Genomic DNA, 19,413 nt, shown 5'->3' on the forward strand with positions numbered 1-19,413 from the left:
TTTGAAGTCAATTGTAGTCGTGAAGCTCTCTTAGTCTCACGCCTAGAAGCGAATCCAAAATTTAAATTCTACAGGTTAATTCTTTAAAAAATTTCGTATTAAATAATTATGTATTTAAAGTTATAGGTTCATGTCTACAATTTAGTAAATTTTTACAAATAAATTTATACTCCGTGTCAAAAGTTATAGGTTCAGTTGAACGCGTATCCATAATAGTATGCATTCGCCCAAGGGCGGCCAAGCAACTAAAGCAAGGGCTTTAGGCCCCCAAATTTTTCTTTTTGTTTTCTATCTGTGCTCGGTATTTGTATTGAGATACTGATAATCTAGATTCATATTGCGTAAGGCCTAGTAAAACGGAGAACACATTTTAACAGGATTTTTTTCATCACAAGGCTCGAACCTGATACATCTAGTTAATGTAAGTTAGATCATATCCACCTCACCACAATCTTTAGATGTAGGGACTAATTATATTGAGTATTTCAAAATAAAAAAAAGTGTAATATTTTATAAAAAGTAAAAGTAACTCTTAGTTTAGTATTAACGAAACTGTTAGAGCGAAAATTGGATAAAGAGAATCATTCCCCCTAACCCTTACCGTGTAAATTTTTTAGTTACTTAAATTTTTCAATGACATCATTATTGATATGCCTATATTATTCCTCTCCTTTTTACATTTCTAACTAAAAACGTGCTATAAACTTTTAGAGTCCATTTTTTCAGAAAACAAGTATTACATTCTTATATTCTCTTTCTTGATTTCTATAAAAAGCTTAAGTTTTCGATAAAAAGAAAAGATTTTTTTTTATTTATAAAAAACAAGAGGTATAGAGTACTATTAAATAAAACTATATTGCGCATTATTTTTGCTTTTTCTCAAGTTTCAATTGTATCAACAAGTATATTGGAATATCAAAAAATTATTTATATATCTAGTATCAATTTCTTGAATCTAATTCTATTATCTTAGGAGAGATTAAATTATTTATAAAAAATATTATTAACAAATTTATATCTCAAAAAATTAAAAAAAGTAAACTTCAAATAAAAATATAAATAAACATTTTTTTTCTAAAATATCTCATATTAAAATTATCTTGTTGAGCATCCGCCCCTGCCCGCACCCACTACCAAATTCAGATAATGCAAACATGTGCCTAACAAATCTTGTATATTCTAATTATAGAACCGCATTAAAGTCTGTTGTGAACAAGGAGTAGAATAAAAGCACCACGGATCAAATTCATCATTGGCTAAATTAAGTAAAGTGGTATCTTTATTTATTTTTAATTTTATCCACAAATATATGAGCGAGAAGAAACACCATTAAACATACAAATGGGACACCCAATAACTGATCAAGTTGTCACCTTTATCTTCTTCATCTTCATTTGTATGCTCTTTATCAGCACTGAGTCAACTCAGCCACCATTTTCATGTGACTCGTCAAACCCAGTTACCATTTCATTTCCCTTCTGTAACGCCACCTTACCCATTCCCCAAAGGGTAAATGACCTCGTGTCACGCCTTAAGTTGGAGGAGAAAATATTACAGCTGGTTAATGCGGCACCGGAGATACCTCGACTCGGTATCTCCGCCTATGAATGGTGGTCGGAGGGTTTACACGGCGTTTCTAGGCATGGAAAAGGCACGCTTTTCAATGGCACTATTAAAGCTGCCACCATGTTTCCTCAGATCATTTTAACGGCTTCTACCTTTGATGAAAATCTCTGGTATCGTATTGCTCAGGTACTTTATTATATGTTCTTAATTGAGTCCGGAACCAAAATGTGGTTCTTTTGGACAAGTAGCACCTTAATAGGTGTAAAAAAAAGATGACATTTTTATATATAGCGCCCAAATACTGGGCGCTATACATTAACGTTAACTGTGCCGTTAATGTATAGCGCCCAGTATTTGGGCGCTATACATAGAAAGCTGACACTAACAGGCACTATACATAAAACTTTATGTATAGCGTTCAGTATTTGGGCACTATACACCTTTTTCCTGGCCCCAAGCGTATAGTGCCCACTTTTTGGGCGCTATATATAAAAAAAAATCTGGCTAGCCATTTCCTATATAAAGAGGTTAGGATTGTATAGAAATTCATTCAAAAGGTGTATAGCGTAGAAATTTTCCGGCTAGCCATTTTCATACTCTTGTTGAAATGTTTATTGTTGTTAAATTCTCCAACATTTTTTCATTATGTCTGAAGAGCGTAGAATAAGAGTTTTATTATATTGGGGGGGGGGGGGGGTGAAGTTGTGATGGAGAATAACTCCGTGGGTTACAGTTTACCTGTTCAGTGTCATGTTAAATTGCCACTTACAATTGAGTACGATAAATTGATATCGTTGTTATGCAAAAAAATGAGTGTGAGGAAACGTTTAGTTATACTTAAAGTAACCGGAAGATATCTGTATTCCGTCACTTCGCAAGAGGTTGCTTTTTACTCGGAGTTTAACATCGACGATGATGAAACTTTGAGTGATTTTCTGAGGACTCCGGATGAATGCCGGGAATTTCTTGTAATCACAATGTTGGAGATGTACGTGAAGGTCGAAAACGTTCCAAAAAACGAGGTTGTGCGTAGTAAAGATAACCCCCAGTCATCGGGTGGTTATTCTAGAGCAGTTTTTGCCGGACAGGTTCCGGATGAAAGAGTTTTCCTTGATTTAAACTTATCATCGCCGACGAATGAGCAGCGAGAAAATAATTTATACCCTGCTTTCTATAATTCACAAGACGAGTGGTAAACTTCAATTTTTATTTGTGTTAATTATGTATATTTTTGGTGTATTGAATTTGTATTAATGCTCATATATTTAATAGGGGGTACCGGCCGGATATGAATTTTACAAGTGGCCTATCCGGTAGTCATCACCTAATTGAAAACGTCCATCATGGAATTTCATCACATTACGACTTGTAAGTGAAGTGATATAGCCATATGGAAAGCATTTATTAATTCAGTAGCTTATATTTTTGTTGGTTGTGCAGTGAAAACGAGCAAGTTGAACCACCCGTACTCACTCAAATGCCCGAAAACGACGTATTACATCGGGATCTGGCAGATGCACAGAGTGAGAAACAGAACAGTGATTACGATAACAATACCGATGAATTCGGAGACGAGACACCCTTTCCTCGTGAGGATGGTGATGCGTATGATGAGGAGGAAGGACCTGATTTGAAGAGAGACCCCCCTAGACGAAGAGTGTACGAGTACGAAGTGCCATTTCATTCAAGGGAGATTCCTTACATTGATAGCTTGCCAACCGTGCCGGATGTGGAAGCTCTCACAAGGGATTTTGATGAAATACGGACAACAATGTGCGATGAGTCTAGATCAACGGTGCTTGCAAAGGGGATGCTTTTTCCTGATAAAGCGCGCGTAAGCAGGGCTTGTAAAATGCACAACGTAAAAGAGTGTTGTGAGATGCAGGTATGAGAGTCAAGTCCGATGGTATACAAGGCTGTTTGGCGCAGGTGGTTTTGGCCATGTAATTGGATATTGCGTGCGACCAAGAAGAAGACAGGTATGTGGAAAGTGGGTAAATACATTCCCACTCACACATGCGAAATGGACACATTCAACGGGAATCACTTCAACTTGGATATTGACTTGATTTCTCTTGTACTTATTCCGCACCTCGAAGCGTCCATAAGGTATAAAATCAAAGAGTGCATTACATCAGTCCACTAGGAATATGGCCATACCATTACAAAAAGAAAGACATTTCTCGGGCGCAAATGAGCGTTTGAAATTGTCTACGGTAATTGGGATAAGTCATTTGCATCTCTGCCAAAGTACATGGCCGCACTGCAGCACTTTAACCCCGAGACAGTTGTTGAATGGAAGCTTGAGCGGAGTCCGGGAACACCAGAATACATATTCAATTACGTGTTCTGGGCGTTTAAGCCAGTAATTGATGGTTTTTCGCATTGTCGGCCCGTAATATCCATAGACGGAACTCATGTCTATGGAAAGTACGATATCAAGCTATTGATAGCCGTGGCAGTGGATGCTAATGGACAAATATTTCCTCTAGCTTTTGCTGTTTGTGCCAATGAAAGCACAGAGACGTGGACGCTGTTTTTGAACCACCTGAAAGAGCACGTTGTCAAACAGCGTTCAGGTATTTGTCTAATATCTGATCGGCACGGTGGTATATTAAGTTCTGTGGAGAACTTGCCTGCATGGCAAGAACCTTATGCATACCACCGTTACTGTGTGAGGCACTTTAAGGCCAATTTCCAGAAGGCACATCCCAACAAGGATCTACATGATTTGATGTGGATGGCAGCAACAAACCACCAACAGCATAAATTTCGGAGGCATATGGATTCTATCAAGCAAAGAAGACGAGGCAGCCTATTGTTGGTTAATGCGACATCAATAGTGGGGCAGCGGGTATGGGAGTGGGGGACCAAGAAGAAGAAGATATAAAATATTGAGGAAGAAGAAGCAGAATGGTCGTCTTGAAGAAGACGGCTCGTTTTAAAAAAAAAGGGATATAGCGCCGGGTATTTGGACGCTATACCTGTTAATGTCAGCTTTCTATGTATAGCGCCCAAATATACTGGGCGCTATACATTAACGGCACAATTAACGTTAATGCATAGCGCCCAGTATTTGGGCGCTATATATAAAAATGCCATCTTTTTTTTTTTTACACCTATTAAGGTGCCATTTGTCCAAAAGAACCACATTTTGGTTCCAGACTCTTCTTAATTTGTGGGCTGTCACCATATATATATATCTGTTGAAAGCTCCAAGAAAGATTTCTTCAATTTGTTAGAGAATTCAGGTTCTTGCATGACAGTGTACAGGCCTGCAAGGCGACAACAAAAAGTAACCATTATATTAATTGCCTGATATGGTAATCTAGAAAATAACCGATTAAATTGCACTGCTAGTAACAAAATACTTTACACTTTCATTGTATATAATTTGAACTCTTTAAATTTGATACTGCTAGTGCTTTTAACCGGTTATAACATGTTAGTTACCATCTTTTCTACTCTTTTGGTACGAGGGATAAGGGATAATTAATTGCGGGATTAAATTTGAGATGAGTTTATTCACGTTTGGTTAGGATAAAATCAGGGTATAACTTATCCTGGAATTAGTTATCCCGCAATTGTATTATTATTTTTATCCCTATGAGAGGGTGGGATAACCACAATTGTACACTCTGAGTTTGTAAAATATTTTTACACTATAATTAACGTCGCTTAAAGAGTAGTTACAGATGACTTAATGATCTTACAATTGTATGACATACATTAAAATTATATTTACTTGAAAGTATTGGTTTTAAAAAGTTGGACAAATTAAAAATTATAGGACAGAAGTAGTATGTTTTGCTTGATAAAAAAGGAAAACATAGTTTGTTGAGCTTGTTTCTTTATATGTAGGCAATTGGAAAAGAGGCAAGAGCAGTGTACAATGCAGGTCAGCTAAAGGGGATGACATTATGGGCACCAAATATAAACATATTTAGGGATCCAAGGTGGGGAAGAGGGCAAGAAACACCAGGTGAAGATCCAATGATGGTGGGAAAATATGGAGTTGCTTATGTAAGAGGACTTCAGGGGGATAGTTTTGAGGGTGGGAAGCTTCAGGATGGGCATCTTCAAGCCTCAGCTTGTTGTAAGCACTTCATTGCTCAGGATTTGGATAATTGGTATAACTTCAGTCGTTACACCTTCGATGCTCGCGTAAGTCTTAACTAACTGTGATGCTGTAGTCTATTGATTTGTTAGGATTATATTGTTGATATCTTTCATATGTTCAAGTTTGTTTATGGAAGAAATTTCCATTTTTGACATGGTTTGACATATGGACGATGAATATGTCACACGGCTTGCATGTGAGAGGACATGTTGCAGACATAGAGTAACTGAAAGTAGCTTTAGATGAGACAATTCACACAATGCAATTAACTTTTTAGATGAGCTGGTGTTCGCAAACTAATTCAACAAGAATGTTTACAAGCATAGTGTCAGCTAAAAGCTCTTCCTTTTTTCCCCTTTAAATTTCATGTAAAAATTGATGCACAGGGAATTGGTTAATGACATTCTCTTGTGGATGTTAATACACAATTAATTAGCACATGCATCTGCAGATTGTGTTATCCATTTTCTCCCCTTGAAGCTTTTATTTCTATGCTAATACATGGAGCTATTCAGGTCATGAAGCAGGATTTGGCAGATTCATATGAACCACCCTTCAAGAGTTGTGTCGAACAAGGGAAAGCCAGCAGTCTAATGTGTGCTTACAATCTTGTTAACGGGATCCCAAATTGTGCTAACTTTGATCTTCTGACCAAGATTGCCCGTGAACAATGGGGTTTCCAAGGGTAATTTACCAAAAAGAGAAGAGAGTCTTGAATTATGTGTTATTTCATCCCTGATTGAAATCTAACTGCATATCTCTAAATCTAACTGGTTATTGTTATTTAAAGGTACATCGTATCAGATTGTGATGCAGTTGCTATTATGCATACTCACCAAGGTTATGCTAAAGAACCAGAAGATGCAGTAGCTGCTACCCTTAGAGCTGGTAACTGATCTATTTTCTGCTTCTATTACTTGCTGTTAAGACAACAATTTATTTTAAAAAATTAAAATATAAAAAAATTGCTTAGCTTGTTTGTGAAATCGAAGACTGAAGCCTCACATCAATTATGTCTTTGCATGCTTTGTCCCCAAGTATTAAGTGTGACACACTATGCCTGCCATTAGAGAAAGTTTATTACTATAAAAAACGTTCTCCATTGCTTATGTTTTGAAAATACAGGACCATTGGCATGCTCATAATTTGGTCCATTCTGTCCTGAAACAGAATAATCTTTTTGCTGATGATCTGTGCATTACTATAATTGGCCAGCTTTCTTTCCCCTATTTATAAAATAGGTGTATATCTGCTAGTTCTTTATTCCAAAAGATCTTCTCTCTTTCAGCTTTTTGGTACTATTAGTCGATTTTGAGATTGTTCTGGCGTAGCATTTACATGCTAAACCATCTATGATTGTGATTTATGAGTTAAAATACAATACTTTCTGTAGTCTACTCTGAATGTAGCAAAGATGAAAACTAACATGCATGGCTCTTCTTGTTAGTGATTAAACTTGTTCTAGTGGATGTAGTCAAATTTTACTTGTAAGACAAAATAATAATAAAAAAGGAGAATGTAGATTAAATGGTGCATAATGCAACAATATCTTGAAAAAGATATGAAATTTCTTTCAAATTTACGTGAACATCATTGACGGAAACTAAATGCGGTTTCGTTCTTGTCAATGAAATTTCAGGCATGGATGTGAATTGTGGTTCCTATTTGAAGTCATACACAAAATCAGCTGTAGAAAAGCAGAAAGTAAAAGAATCTGACATAGACAGAGCTCTTCACAATCTCTTCTCCATTAGAATGAGGCTAGGACTGTTCAATGGCGACCCAAGAAAACTGGAATATGGAGACATTTCTTCAGTAGAGGTTTGTAGTCAACAGCACCGGGCACTAGCCCTCGAAGCAGCAAGAAATGGCATTGTCCTTCTAAAGAATTCTGCCAAACTCCTTCCACTTTCAAAGATCAAAACAACATCCCTTGCTGTAATAGGTCCCAAAGCAAATGATTCTGAAGTACTTCTAGGTAACTACGAAGGCTATCCTTGCAAGAATGTTACATTACTCCAAGGACTTCAGGAGTATGTTAAAAACACAATGTACCATCCGGGCTGCAATTTCGTCAACTGTACTTCTGCTGCAATAGATGAAGCGGTTGATATAGCGAAAAAAGCAGACTGTGTTGTACTAATAATGGGATTGGACCAAACTCTTGAAAGAGAGAAGCTTGATCGCACAGAATTGGGGCTACCAGGTATGCAAGAGAGTCTCATTACAGAAATCACGCAAGCTGCCTCAAAATCTGTTATACTGGTTTTGATGTGTGGAGGTCCAGTGGATGTGTCCTTTGCAAAAGACAACCAAAATATAGGAGCCATTTTGTGGGTTGGTTACCCCGGTGAGGGTGGAGCTACTGCATTGGCCGAGATACTTTTTGGCGAACACAATCCAGGTGAAGTTCAACTTCAATACTCCTCTTAATTGTTATATATTGCTGGAATACTTGCTAAACATGCAAGATTAAATTACATTTCAGGGGGTAGATTACCAGTCACTTGGTACCCTAAGGAATTCAACAAAATATCAATGACAGATATGAGAATGCGGCCTCTATCATCCACTGGATATCCAGGGCGCACTTACAGATTCTACAATGGGCCAAAAGTTTTTGAATTTGGCTATGGTCTCAGCTACACTGCTTATTCTTACGCGTTCGCCTCTGTAAACCAAGACAAGCTGCATTTCAAGAACCCGAAGGTCAATAAGGCAACTGAAAATGGTTCTGTTCTGAACATTGCTGTTTCAGAAGTTGCATCAGAAGTATGCAACAACGCGATGATCACAGTTAAAGTTGCGGTGAAAAACCAGGGAGAAAGGGCTGGTAGGCACCCTGTATTGTTGTTTCTGAGGCACTCCAGCTCAATGGATGAGGTTCCAAGAAAGACTTTGATAGGATTCAAGAGTGTGAATTTGGAAGCAGGGGAAAGTACTCATATTGCATTTGATGTAAAACCTTGTGAGCACTTTACTAGGGCTAATAGATATGGTTCATTGGTTATTGATGAAGGGAAATATTTCCTTCTTGTGGGAGATGAGGAGTATCCTGTTACTGTGTTTGTATGATCTCCCAGATCTAAATTGTCAGTTAGAATTAAGTTAACGTATCAAGTGAAATTAAAATATCATGGCAGCGTTATTTACCTGTTCTCTCTTTCATCTTTTCCTGTTCAGAATTTGTTATTTGAGGTTCCAAGTTTCCCAAACAAATCTCCATAATAGCGCGAACAATCTTAGGGAAAAGATGATATTAAGGATGATGCTTGAAAGTTGATCTCCCTAGCTAATATACTAAATCTGTCAACATGTATGATAACAAAAGTTCTAATTTATAATCCAGTTCAAGATTTTGTTTAGTAGTTGTTCGTTAAATACCACACCCCTTGGGGTGCAGCTGTTTACATCAGACCGAATACCTTGTGCATCAGACTGCCCTTTTTCCTTAAATATCTTTCAGGTTAACATTACATTTGGTTGGAGCAAAGGTTGGAGGAGTAGAGGTATCACTTTCACTTACCTTCCAATCATGTAACAAATAAATAAACCTACCTACCGTATTTCCTCTCCTATACCCTCTCAAAACAGACATAATATTAATCAGTTCTAAATTATAGATATATATCTCTAAATCACTTGTTCTCTTTAGTATGTCGAGATCAATTAATGAATAAAAATCCGGTATAAAGTTTTCATCCTTATTTTAAATTCTACTCTACTTTAGAAGAGTGATCCCTCCTAATGTATTAACGTTGAATCTTCATATCCGAGAATTTTCTTTACCCTCTCCTCTCCTTATGAAGATAGTGTAAGTTGCACTTCAATTTTCGTCCGAGAATAATCAGGTTAAAGCATTGTCAGTCCCTATCCTTTCAACTGTAACATCAAATTAATTTAATTTTAAGCTAAAAAGATGATGGACCAAAATTAATTGGTGGGGTGCCTATGGATTGTCATTATCTTATACTTACTCGTGTAGCTTCCTCCGCCAACTACATGAAAATAGTCTTTGAACTTACTCTTAATTATTTTTTCAAGCTTTAGGTTTCGGACTGTTGGATCTCTCTCTATGGGGTAATAGAATAGTACTTCCAAAGCTAAAATATAGTTTGCGATTTTTGTATAATTCTACTGGACCTGCTCGCTAGACATTTTAAAATGTGTCCAAACGCAACATCTTTCAGTTATTTATGAGAATCGCATGACAGTTTTAAGGGAGAGATAAAAGGAAAAATATCATATCATACACATAGAAAGTTAAAGATGTGATACTTTGTTTACATAGTTTAGGTGCGATGTTAAAATCATATTAAACCATAAAGTTTGATATAACTTTCTGTGAAAGAAAAAGAAAATGTCCTGTGTAACCTTATCTAATATTTTCTTTGTTCAGATATTATCTTTTTACTATTATTGATTTGTTTCAAAAAGAATAACATATTGTTATATTAGAAAATAATTTAACTTTAATTTTCTGTAAATAATTTAAAGCTGTTCAAATATTACGATAGTAGATTTTAATTTTTTTTTTCTTAAACTACCTACATAGTCAAATTACCGTACTAAAGTGTGAAATGAGGTGCTTTAGGAGAAGCTTCTTCGTGCATCAATTTTTAGAGAAGCATTCACAACCAAAACTTCAATGATTAAATTAAGGTCTAAAAATAAATAAATCCTCTTCACGTTACCTTTTTAGTGAAACTTATTTTTTCATGAGAAGGTAAAGACACGGCAACTTTTTTCCTAATTTTTTCATTTTTAAACTTACTATATAATGCCGTAAAATAAACTTTCAATCGTTAAATTGTTCACGGTGTCTTTTACAAGGTTGTTAACAGTTGATCATCTGATTCCATTTCCAAATTTAGGTTGGAAACAATTAAATCTCGTTTGGTCTTATTTTCCTTTATCTTTGTTCAGAAAATTTGAGAAGCTATTTAATTTTTTAATTCGACAAATTTACTACAGTAGTTATTTGGGATTTCAGTAAAAGAAAGAGAGACGGAAAAACGTAAAAAAAAAAAAAAGGATACAGGAGGCGGTACTTATATGGGGAAATAATATTTATTTTAAATTTCAAAAAAAAAACAGAGGAGGGTAGATTGCATATTTCTATGCAACCTACAAAAAAAAAATAAAAATTAAAAAATCAACTTTTAAGTGTGGTGGGGGAAGAGGGGGGGGGGGAGTGGAGTTACAATAACTCCAGACCTGCTACCAGTCGGCCAAGAGCAAACTAAACATAAGGCATTTTTTTGGATTAAGAAATAAAGATATGTATTCTTGTTAGTGCCAAACAACAAGCAGTTAAACTAATAGCCTGTTTGGCCAAGCTTATAAAATCAGCTTATTTTGAGAAGTGATTTTCTCAAAAGTACTTTTTAAAAAAGTGCTTTTGATGAGAAACAGTTTATGTTTGACTAATTAATTTAAAAAGCACTTTTGAGCAGTAATTAGTGTTTGACCAAACTATTGAAAACTGCTTCTAAGTGTATTTGTCTCAAAAGTGCTTCCCAGAAAAGTGCTTTTGGAAAGAAGCTATTTTTTTCTGCTTCTCCTTAAAAACACTTTTTTCCTTCCAAGCCAGAAAAAACACGTTTGACCAAAAAAAAAAAGCTTGGCCAAACAAACTATAATATTGGTTGTGAGTTGTGACTATAAACTAAACCAAACAATTAAATTAAAGATAAATGGTCGCCCTTGTCAACTTCCTTTCTTGATCCCTTTTTCAAGAGCAATATGAGACTTTTTTTCTTATATGTGGAGTGTGAATTTGGATAAAATTAAAACAAGACTTTTTGCCCAAAAATACTTGTTTAAGGACAGAAATTACTCACCATAATATTGCTTCAAAGAGGGATGCCAGCTCTCATGTTATTCAATATTCCGCCCAAAAATCTGAGATGTCTTTTTATAAGAATTTTCAATTTTTGGGCAAATCCCTTATTTGGTTTGCTCTGATTTATAATGTTTTAAATTTGGTTTAGTGATTTGAATACCATATGCAAGTTTTAGCTTTTTTCGTATCTAGAATTACACACATAAGATGAGTGATGTAGTAGCTTTTGCTCAAATTATTATCCAAAATGTTCGTAACATTTGAATTTTTTTAAAATGTAGAATAAGTTATAGTCTAATTATTTAAAAATTCAAGCCACACTAAACTCACTAGATATAATGCACAAAAAATGTAGCATCCACCTAACAAGTAAAAACGTAACCAACAGAAGCACCCAGCTTTGCGCGGGCAAAAAATTTAAAGAGTCGTGTCTTAATTATTCATTTCCATCTACTACATTAATTAGAGAGAACTGTAAAAGAAGTATGAATTTATACAATTTCTGAAAATTAAAAAAATGAGAATGTTCACCGTGACGTTTTAACAAACAATGGAAGTGGTCGAGGATTCTGTCTTTGGTAAAGGGCCAAAAAGTCATTTCATTAGGATACTTTTATTCTTCTTTTCTTCACAGGTACCAAATAATTAATGAAGTTAGTAATATGACTAACTTAAAACATAAGTACAAAGTAACAAACATTAAAGTGCTAATTAGTTTCTTCTTGCCCTTATAAATGTGTTTATCGGATTTAGGCATCCGAAATTGACTTGTTTGATTAATCAAGTTTATGGCGGAAGTAAGGTTCCATAAGAAGGTTCTCTATTGGCACTTATCAATGTTCAGAATTTGAAACATTTAATCATCGGCGAAAAATACTCAATTTCTTTTATTTTATTTGGCACTATTAAATTTTTTATAATCTTAAGAATGACACGTTTATATTTTTTAAATAAATTTCTTTTATAGGTAAATAAAAGCTATGACGTATTTAAAAATTTTAATCATATAAAATAAATTATAATATGCTTAAACGTATAAATTTGAAGTCTTACGTAGTAATTTTATGTGGAGTCAAATTGAGAAGAGGGAGTACTAGTTATAAATATAAATATGCTTACCTATCTAAACTCTGTCACTTGCTTTCATTTCAACCTTTTCTCTCTACAATGAAACTTGACACTTTAGCTACACTCCTATGGCTAACACTCATTTCAACAACTGAGTCAACTCAGCCACCTTTCTCCTGTGACTCGTCTCTTCCTCTAACCAAATCCCTAAAGTTCTGCCAATCAGCTCTTCCCATCAGTGTACGTGCAAAGGACCTTGTCTCTCGACTAACACTAGATGAAAAGATTTCCCAACTCGTTAACTCTGCTCCGGCGATTCCAAGACTCGGTATTCCGGCTTACGAGTGGTGGTCGGAGTCTCTTCACGGCGTTGGAGCTGCCGGAAGAGGTATTTTCTTCAATGGGAGTATCAATGGAGCCACCAGCTTTCCTCAAGTTATTCTCACTGCTGCTTCTTTTGATGAAAACCTTTGGTATCGCATTGGCCAGGTAAGAACCAATACAAACTCAGTTTGTTTAGTTTAACTTGCATAATGTGAATAAAATACTTTAGGTAATTATCCATGATATTATATATAATAGGATTAATAACCTGAAAAATAATGCACAACTTATTATATACAAGTTAAATCTATTATTTACTTCACTTTTCTAGGCTTGTGTGTGTGTGTCGGCAGATCTCGAGATCTTTATAGTGTATCGAAATTCAATTATTGATTGATAAGTTATCCTTTTTCCAAATGAGTTACTTAAAGTTTCTATTTTTAAGTATAACGATTCTTTTAAAATTCAGGAAAAGAAATTATAAGCAGTCCATCTTCAATTTACTATATCTCTTTAAAATTTTCTAACTTGTATATAATATTTTCTCAAATCTCTTAATTAAGGTCTGGTTTAGATAAAGTCATGGTGATATATATATGTATATAGTGAAGTTTCGAATGAATGATTTCATATATATAACACAAAGTAAGGTGTCATTGAAATGAATTCCAATTTATCCTCAGGTGATAGGAAGAGAGGCAAGGGGAGTGTACAATGCAGGAGAAGCAGTAGGGATGACATTTTGGGCACCAAATATAAATATATTTAGGGACCCAAGATGGGGAAGAGGGCAAGAAACAGCAGGGGAGGACCCAACTATGACTGGTAAATATGCAATACGGTACGTGAGAGGAGTACAAGGTGACAGTTTTGAAGGTGGAAAACTCAAGAAAGGTCACCTTCAAGCTTCTGCTTGCTGCAAACATTTCACTGCTTATGACTTGGATCAATGGAAAACCTTGGATCGCTTTAGTTTCAATGCCATTGTAAGTACTCTTTCCACTTACTGAATTTATTATTGTTGTTGTCTATCTCTCGCTTTATTACTGTTTGAACAATCTATCATTATTTATTCAAAATAAAAAAATATGGTATTACTAGTATTTTTTTTATGTAACTTTAAAATATGTAGTTTTGTAGAGGAATATATAGTTTAGCTTTTACCCTCTATGACCAATTAGTAATCAGTAACCAACCATTGGTACTGTTTTCCAAGTTTGGAACACTTTCTTGTCTTGGTATATTTTGTACCTTTCCAAGGATAGAAGCAATAGTCACGGGCTTTTCTTAATTAATTTAACAACCCCGAGATGGGTTTTTGATCTTGGTGCCTTGTCTGACAGATTTTTTGTTATAAAAGAACCTGGGAGACACTTGTATCCCGTTTGTCACTACTCTCCATAAAGTTTTATCCAAATATTTAACTTAATCAAAACAAGATTTTTAAACCCTTTCGAAATCGTGTGATGCTCACTTGCTTGACGTGGATGACAAATCAGCATACACATCAGATTCTATGCCAAAATAATATTATTTAACAAAATTTTAATTTCATAAACAAAAAATAAAATAAAAAAAGCAAAAAATAAAATAAAAAAAGCCAAAAATTAAAATTTAAATTAAAGAAAACCCCTCCTCCCTTCTTCAAACTCACCCACTCAACCTTCTTAAAAGAATAACCCACCTGCCATGGCTCCTCCACCATGAGTACCACTACTTCCTTCACTCCTTTTTAAAAAAAAGTTATCTATCCATGAAATTTGAATTTTGACTTATTCTTCTACCTCAATTTAGAAGGGCTGTGAAAAAAAATTGAAAGCTAAAACCACCGGAAAAAATGAAGGAGTCATAGAGAAAGGGAAAGACATGATAGAAGAAGAAATAAGGGACGAAGAAAGATAAAGAAAAGGGGAAGGGAAAGCGAGAAAGGGACTGCCAGAATAATAGTCGGCCAAATTACAACCTTTTTCCGTCTATCTCTGTTTGTGCTCGTTCCCAGACCTTTGTTTCTCTGTATCGTTCTTGTTCTTGAATAATCAGATGGTCTTAAGAATCTACAGATCCTCTAAGAGCTTCGCTCTTTACATCAAAATCATTAGTAGGTTGCTTGACTCGTTTTGGCTTCTATTTCCCTCTCGTCACTTTTTGAAGAAGAAGAAGGGGGGGAGGGGCAGAACGAAGGGGGAAGGGGCTGTAGAAGGGGGCAGAACGAATGGGGATTATTTATTGATTTATTTATTTTTATTTTTTAATAAAGAAAAATCATCGGCTCACGTAGCTAATGTGCGAGTAAATCACTCATTTTGTCCACCCCAGCCATATCAATACCACTTAAGCTCGGTCAACGGTCAGAAGAGTTTAAAAGTCAAAACTCTTGTTTTAACTAAGTTAAAGTGTCTGGATGAAACTTTATGAAGTATAGGGATCGAGAAATCGAAACAAATACAAATGCCTCCCGGGCTATTCTGCTCGTTAATTACTGGTCTGAAAGAGAAGAGTGTTCTAATATTTTGGTATTGTCGGTCGAGCGGACTACAAATTTTTCTTACCGACTGTTATAAATAGTGTTTAAAAAAAAATTCTTAGTAAACTTTATGAGACACTTTTTTGGCTTTTCTTCTTTTCATTTTCCATTAATTCTTGCGTACTTAGTGGGGTGGATTAGGGTCGTTGTAGGACCATTTAGAAAATAGACTAAAAAGTGGGAGTCCCCAAAAAGCTAACTATTCTTTGGCTTCTTTTTAGGATAGGATTCACACTTTTGCTGCTTAAATCAGATATTTGGTCCCCAAAGATTGAGAAATGAAGTATGTAAATCTCCAGCTTTTGGGAAAAGAATGAAGCATGAGAATGAGGCATTTTACACGTTGTACCTTTATTCTTTTTGTCACCTATTCACTTTAAGATTTAAGGAATCTGCAATTTTTATATGTAATCTTGTACTGCAATGTTTAGATTTCTTTTTTCTTTTTTTGTCATCCTGACCTCTGGTATTTTTGATAATTACTTAGGTGACCCCTCAAGATATGGCAGATACATTTCAGCCCCCTTTCCAAGATTGCATACAAAAAGCACAAGCTAGTGGAATAATGTGCTCTTACAACAGTGTTAATGGCATTCCAAGTTGTGCTAATTACAATCTTTTGACAAAAACGGCTCGTCAACAATGGGGTTTTCATGGGTAATTCTGAAAATTAAATTAGTAAACGTTTACTTACTTTTGTAATTTTACCTACGTGTCCATTTTTTAACTCGTTTGAATATGATAGGTACATCACATCCGACTGTGATGCAGTGCAAGTTATGCATGACAATCACAAGTATGCCAAGACACCAGAAGATGCAGCTGCATTTGCACTTAAAGCTGGTATGGTTGTACCCTGGAAAACTGTTTTGCTTCGTATGTTGTCAACTTTCTTCATAAGATAGATAAAAAAAACTAAAATTGAAGCTCAATAGTCTCATGTACCTTTTAATTATTTATTGAATAAACTGATTAAATTTGTCTTTGGGACAAATCGATATTTTACAAAAGAAAATTTGAAAACAATCCACGTGCTCTCTGGTCTGTATTGGGCCTACGTTGGAAATTATTGGAGATGTGGACTAGCTATATATTTGGGCCCAGAGTAATGGCCTTGTGGGCTGAAAGGAAGGCAAAATAAAGTCCAAATTTATAGCAGAAGGAGACTTCTTTTCTTTGACTATCCAATAGTGAGTCCTACTGATTTTGTCTTATCCTTATCAATGAAAGGGACAATATCCAAATCGTAATACATTTCTACAAAATAATTCTCTCTTGAATAATATAAAAAAGTATTTATATGATAAAGAAAAAAAGAAAAATAATAGAGAATCATGTAGTAAGACATGAAGAGGCACTAGGCCCAAAGTATTTATTAGAACAGGCCCAATGAATTTAGCCAAGGATAAGTAGGATAAATTTCTCTGTAAATAATATAAAACTAAAAAGGGCAGATATCACTTTTAGCACTGCCTGAAACTATTTACATCTGGTAGCCGCAAAAGTCTATAAAATTTATATGTATTTTTGTATATAGCATATCGAAATGTGTATATATAATAAAAAAAATACATTTTTTGACTATTATTTTAAAGAGCGCCTATATGGCGTCATTTTTTCAGCTAAAAAGACAATATTTATTTGTTATGCAATATAAATTAACCTAGTAAAAAATACTAATATCAAGCTAATGGAATGGACTAACCATCTTGTTTACAATGTGATGGGAATTGAAATTTCACAGGCATGGATGTAAATTGTGGGGATTACTTAAGGAAATACACAAAATCAGCAATAATGCAGAAAAAGGTTTCAGAAGCTCATGTAGACAGGGCTCTTCACAATCTTTTCTCTATTAGAATGAGGTTAGGACTATTCAATGGCAACCCAACAAAACAGCTCTTTGGAAACATTAGTCCTAACCTGGTTTGTGCTCAACAACATCAAGAACTAGCCCTTGAAGCTGCAAGAAGTGGCATTGTCTTGCTCAAGAACACTGGCAAACTCCTTCCTCTTTCCAAGGCTAAAACCAATTCCCTTGCTGTCATTGGTCCTAATGCCAACAGTGCTTATGTTCTTCGTGGAAACTATGACGGTCCTCCTTGCAAATCTATCGAGATTCTTAAGGCATTGTCGGGTTATGTGAAGACAGTGCAATACCACCCGGGCTGCTATGCAGTTAACTGCACGTCTGTTGCCATTGATCAAGCTGTCAACGCTGCAAAGAATGTGGATTACGTCGTTTTGGTCATGGGGTTGGATCAAGGTCAAGAGAGGGAACAATTTGATCGCGATGACTTGGTGCTCCCGGGGCAGCAAGAAAAACTCATTACTAGTGTTGCTAAAGCTGCAAAGAAGCCTGTTATATTGGTACTACTCTCTGGAGGTCCAGTCGATGTTTCTTTCGCGAAAATCAACCCCAAAATAGGAAGTATTTTGTGGGCTGGCTATCCTGGTGAAGCTGGTGGACTTGCTTTATCTGAAATTATATTCGGTGAACATAATCCTGGTAAGAGTTGATCAGTGATCACTTCTTCTTTTCTTTCTCTCTATAAAACATGCTTGATGTTAATAACAAAGGCTTTTCTTATATGTCAATGTATAGGAGGTAAATTACCTATTACTTGGTATCCTCAAGACTTTGTCAAAATACCAATGACAGACATGAGGATGAGACCTAATCCAGCAACAGGCTACCCTGGTAGAACATATCGATTCTACAAGGGTCCCAAAGTTTTCGAGTTTGGCTATGGTCTTAGTTACACAACCTATTCCTATGAGTTCAACTCTGCCACTCCTAAAACAGTTCAGCTAAATCAATTATCAACCGCAAAGACAGTTCAAGATTCGGATTCAATCCGTTACGTGTCTGTGGAAGAAATGGGAATAGACAACTGTGAGAAGGCAAAATTCTCAGCTCATGTTAGTGTCAAAAACTCAGGGGAAATGGATGGTAAGCACCCCGTACTACTTTTTGTGAAGCAGGACGACAAAGTTCAAAATGGAAGTCCTGTAAAACAGCTAGTTGGATTCCAGAGTGTGAGCTTAAAGGCAGGAGAAAATTCTGAAATTGTGTTTGAGATCAGTCCTTGTGAACATCTTAGCAGTGCTAATGAGGATGGATTAACGATGATAGAAGAAGGGTCTCGTTACCTTGTCGTTGGCGATGCAGAACACCCCATTAACATCATGATCTGAAACCAGATTTTCTTGGTTGCAAGAGTTAATTCTTTTCTTTACCTGTCTTTTCTTTAGCTGAACAAATAAAAAGTTGAATTCAAGAATCCTCTCTAATAGACTTGGAGGAGTGGACATGTTGCAGCAACAGCTAAAAATAGAGATATCAATTATTATCAAGATAAATTTGAGCTATTAGAAGGGGAGCCTTGGCGTAACTGGTAAAGTTGCTGCCATGTGACCAGGAGGTCATAGGTTCGAGCTGGAAAATAGTCTCCTGGAGAAATGGCTGTATATAATAGACTCTTGTGGTCCGGCCCTTCCCCGAACTCCGCGCATAGCGGGAGCTTAGTGCACCAGGCTGCCCTTTATAAATTTGAGCTATTATTCCCTCTTTGATATATTGCAAGATATGTATTTTATTCTCTACCTTTTTGAAGAATCAGAAAGTTTTAGAAAAGTTCAAGTACCAACCACAAGGATTACCTGATTTTAGTTTTACACATTTACACAGCAGTTTCTTGTTGAGTTGAAAATGACAATTTGGTGTATCCTTAATAAATTATATGCCAACAATGTAGAAAGCAATAATAGATGACAAAACAATCAAACACAAATTTTCCTCAAAGGAACTACAGTTACAGCACTCATGTCGGATGTGAAAGCAGCAATGACAAAACCATGATTACTGGTGGCATGTATTTTAGGTGTTATATGTATGAAAAGGATTGAGCATCGACAAAATCCATGTCACTGTTCCCTTTAAAGTAATAATATATCAGAATTAAG

At 35.6% G+C, this 19,413-nt stretch overlaps 3 protein-coding genes across 3 annotated transcripts; all 3 read left to right on the forward strand.

Moving 5' to 3' along the window:
* The first annotated feature begins 1,251 nt into the window (after positions 1 to 1,251).
* LOC107776310 (putative beta-D-xylosidase 7) lies at positions 1,252 to 8,838 on the forward strand. Its single transcript, XM_075232771.1, has 6 exons — positions 1,252 to 1,752; positions 5,428 to 5,730; positions 6,202 to 6,371; positions 6,477 to 6,574; positions 7,326 to 8,090; positions 8,175 to 8,838. The coding sequence occupies exons 1-6, from the start codon at positions 1,342 to 1,344 to the stop codon at positions 8,759 to 8,761; spliced, it is 2,334 nt and encodes a 777-aa protein (XP_075088872.1). The 5' UTR covers positions 1,252 to 1,341; the 3' UTR covers positions 8,762 to 8,838.
* LOC142170682 (uncharacterized) lies at positions 2,707 to 3,591 on the forward strand. Its single transcript, XM_075232772.1, has 2 exons — positions 2,707 to 2,934; positions 3,007 to 3,591. The coding sequence occupies exons 1-2, from the start codon at positions 2,855 to 2,857 to the stop codon at positions 3,455 to 3,457; spliced, it is 531 nt and encodes a 176-aa protein (XP_075088873.1). The 5' UTR covers positions 2,707 to 2,854; the 3' UTR covers positions 3,458 to 3,591.
* A 3,818-nt stretch (positions 8,839 to 12,656) lies between the features above and the next one.
* On the forward strand, positions 12,657 to 19,097 carry LOC107776309 (putative beta-D-xylosidase 7). Its single transcript, XM_016596187.2, has 6 exons — positions 12,657 to 13,088; positions 13,607 to 13,909; positions 15,935 to 16,104; positions 16,193 to 16,290; positions 17,192 to 17,956; positions 18,053 to 19,097. The coding sequence occupies exons 1-6, from the start codon at positions 12,699 to 12,701 to the stop codon at positions 18,643 to 18,645; spliced, it is 2,319 nt and encodes a 772-aa protein (XP_016451673.1). The 5' UTR covers positions 12,657 to 12,698; the 3' UTR covers positions 18,646 to 19,097.
* The last annotated feature ends 316 nt before the right edge of the window (positions 19,098 to 19,413 follow it).

The sequence above is a fragment of the Nicotiana tabacum genome, chromosome 16 (genome assembly GCF_000715075.1).
Source record: "Nicotiana tabacum cultivar K326 chromosome 16, ASM71507v2, whole genome shotgun sequence".
NCBI classification, from domain to species: Eukaryota; Viridiplantae; Streptophyta; class Magnoliopsida; order Solanales; family Solanaceae; genus Nicotiana; species Nicotiana tabacum.

Coding starts and splice junctions, on each gene's coding strand:
- LOC107776310 (XM_075232771.1), top strand. CDS start 1,342: ATGGGACACCCAATAACTGATCAAGTTGTCACCTTTATCTTCTTCATC. Junction 5,731..6,201: donor GTTACACCTTCGATGCTCGC/GTAAGTCTTAAC, acceptor GGAGCTATTCAG/GTCATGAAGCAGGATTTGGC. Junction 6,372..6,476: donor GAACAATGGGGTTTCCAAGG/GTAATTTACCAA, acceptor TGTTATTTAAAG/GTACATCGTATCAGATTGTG.
- LOC142170682 (XM_075232772.1), top strand. CDS start 2,855: ATGAATTTTACAAGTGGCCTATCCGGTAGTCATCACCTAATTGAAAAC. Junction 2,935..3,006: donor ATTTCATCACATTACGACTT/GTAAGTGAAGTG, acceptor TTGGTTGTGCAG/TGAAAACGAGCAAGTTGAAC.
- LOC107776309 (XM_016596187.2), top strand. CDS start 12,699: ATGAAACTTGACACTTTAGCTACACTCCTATGGCTAACACTCATTTCA. Junction 13,089..13,606: donor TTTGGTATCGCATTGGCCAG/GTAAGAACCAAT, acceptor ATTTATCCTCAG/GTGATAGGAAGAGAGGCAAG. Junction 17,957..18,052: donor ATTCGGTGAACATAATCCTG/GTAAGAGTTGAT, acceptor GTCAATGTATAG/GAGGTAAATTACCTATTACT.